The sequence below is a fragment of the Penaeus monodon genome, chromosome 20 (genome assembly GCF_015228065.2).
Source record: "Penaeus monodon isolate SGIC_2016 chromosome 20, NSTDA_Pmon_1, whole genome shotgun sequence".
NCBI classification, from domain to species: Eukaryota; Metazoa; Arthropoda; class Malacostraca; order Decapoda; family Penaeidae; genus Penaeus; species Penaeus monodon.
This window is the reverse complement of record NC_051405.1, coordinates 20,132,426-20,134,497: the sequence shown is the minus strand read 5'-3', so window position 1 is coordinate 20,134,497 and position 2,072 is coordinate 20,132,426. Positions and strand designations below refer to the sequence as shown.

General features: G+C 38.3%; 1 protein-coding gene across 1 annotated transcript in view; it reads right to left on the bottom strand.

Moving 5' to 3' along the window:
• LOC119585942 (dipeptidyl peptidase 4-like) overlaps positions 1–2,072 on the bottom strand; it is a 99,547-nt gene that overhangs the window by 22,901 nt on the left and 74,574 nt on the right. Inside the window, exon 9 of the mRNA XM_037934657.1 lies at positions 1,752–1,876. Coding sequence (XP_037790585.1) covers positions 1,752–1,876 — 125 coding nt within the window. The remainder of the gene's footprint in view (positions 1–1,751; positions 1,877–2,072) is intronic.

Genomic DNA, 2,072 nt, shown 5'->3' with positions numbered 1-2,072 from the left:
TGTATACACGTTTAAAAATAATCATCACTTTGACAACAAAAGGCATGATGAAACCGACATCAAATTTCCTAAGTAATATCTGATTTCCCAAAGAATGTCTCAATATATTAAGAATCGGAAATACTTTATTCTCATTCATTTCTCAACTCTATTCGCTCATCTCTGACCCTTATCCCAAGATCGTGGGCAGATTATTACAACAACACTGGAATAAATCACATGAATAACTTAAATGCAAATCATGAATGCTACATAGAAACAGAGGGGAGGTATTACAGGACCTTTTCCGTAATAAAAAGAAGATTAATCTCTAAAAACTGAACAAAGTATATGAACCAAATATAATCAAATGCACCATGATCATATCAAATGTACTTCTAAGTATAAACGAACAAAAACCTTATGTCATATATATAAATAAAGTTGTTTAAAAAATCAGAAAGAAGAAACGAAATGAGGATTAGAATGCACGAAGGAATAAAGGCATCGCATTAGATTCTTTAGTGTCACCAACTTCTGAGCAATGAAAGCAATCGAATATCTCATCTCTTAGGGAAGCTGTCTCAGCGGGGGACGCCTAAGATTTGAAACAGGTTATATTAAGAATGTCAAAGAACAGCTACCTCTTCTCTTTTCTTTCTAGAGAGTAAAAAATAATGAATTTATAAATAAAAAACTGTTTTGGCAAAGTGGATGAGGTTCGCCTTACAATAGAGTAATGAACCGTGTTCAGTTCGGCTTAGACAAACACTTCAGGGCACTGAATGGCAGCGAAAGAATGTGAGTGAGCGGCATTGGCGGGGATCAACATGTTTTCGTGTTTCTCTCAGTTCTTTGTGATTTCTCTCTTCTGTTCGGGCTTCTCTGGCAGTGAGGGACAAGGTGTACTACATATGAGTCAAATATGCTCTCAAGTGCCAACAGAACCATGCATTATATGTAACAAAGAAAGAAAGTTTGTAAGTACACATTTCCACTCGCAGCAAACTCTTAGATAGGCGTAAAGTGCTAACACAGTGCTAAGATATATATATATTTTTTGGTATTTCTCTGGAGACTCTCTCAAGTACTCATGATAGAAAACGGAGTTGATACATCTTTCGGGAGGGTAAACTATTGTACAGGGAGGAATCGACCACATCAAAAGCTGCACAAGGATATTGGTGTCTACTTATTAAGGCTCGTCACTACTGCCATACACATAACTACCGGTAACTAGTGAGGGTGAAGCCACTTACAAGAGGAGTGAGTGAGCAGTTTTAGATTTTAAAGTGAAGAATACGGTAGAGAAAGAACAACGTCCTCATCTGTGTCTGCTTTGAATGTGTGATACTTATCTGAGATTAAATGAATCCTCTGATTTACTGTAGTTCTACGCAATCACGATTCTATGGTCAAGAGTCTATGATAGGAAAAAAATAATATATAATTATTATGAAAAAGCAAAATATAAATTCATGAAGCCGATTATTTCTAGTACATTAATAAGATCATATCTGAAACGGACAATCGAATCGTCTCTTTGTGCTGAGGCTTGATCTTCTTCTGACGGCTGAATTAACAAGACCTTTTGAGCTTTACTCTTTCAGGAACCGCCGCGGTTTGGTAGTGAAACTTGGCAGCGCGTGACCCTAGACTTATGGTCAGAGGCTCGCGGCTGGTCCGTGCTGGTGTTGGTGCCACCAAGGCCAAAACTACACTTAAAGTGAGACAACAAACGATAAGAACGTCGTTAATCCTCCCACACAAACCACACTGCGGAGAGCACTAACTGGTCTTTGACCACGTTCGGGGGCTTCAGGTCACGCGGCCTGATTGACCTTAGGTCGCTCAGGTCAACAACCCACAAGGTCACTCGTGGGTTCTCCTGGCCGGGCTGGAAGCAAGCAAAGCATCATTATGATCTGTCAGTTTAAGATGAGAAAAATGTATCTAGTGAGCAAAAATTAATTACTTTGACATTTTTCACACATACATAACCATAAAACTACATTCATAATCGACGTAAACACAACATGGGATATATAATTAAGCATATGTACAATGCATGTGAACTGAATATGAAGAAACTA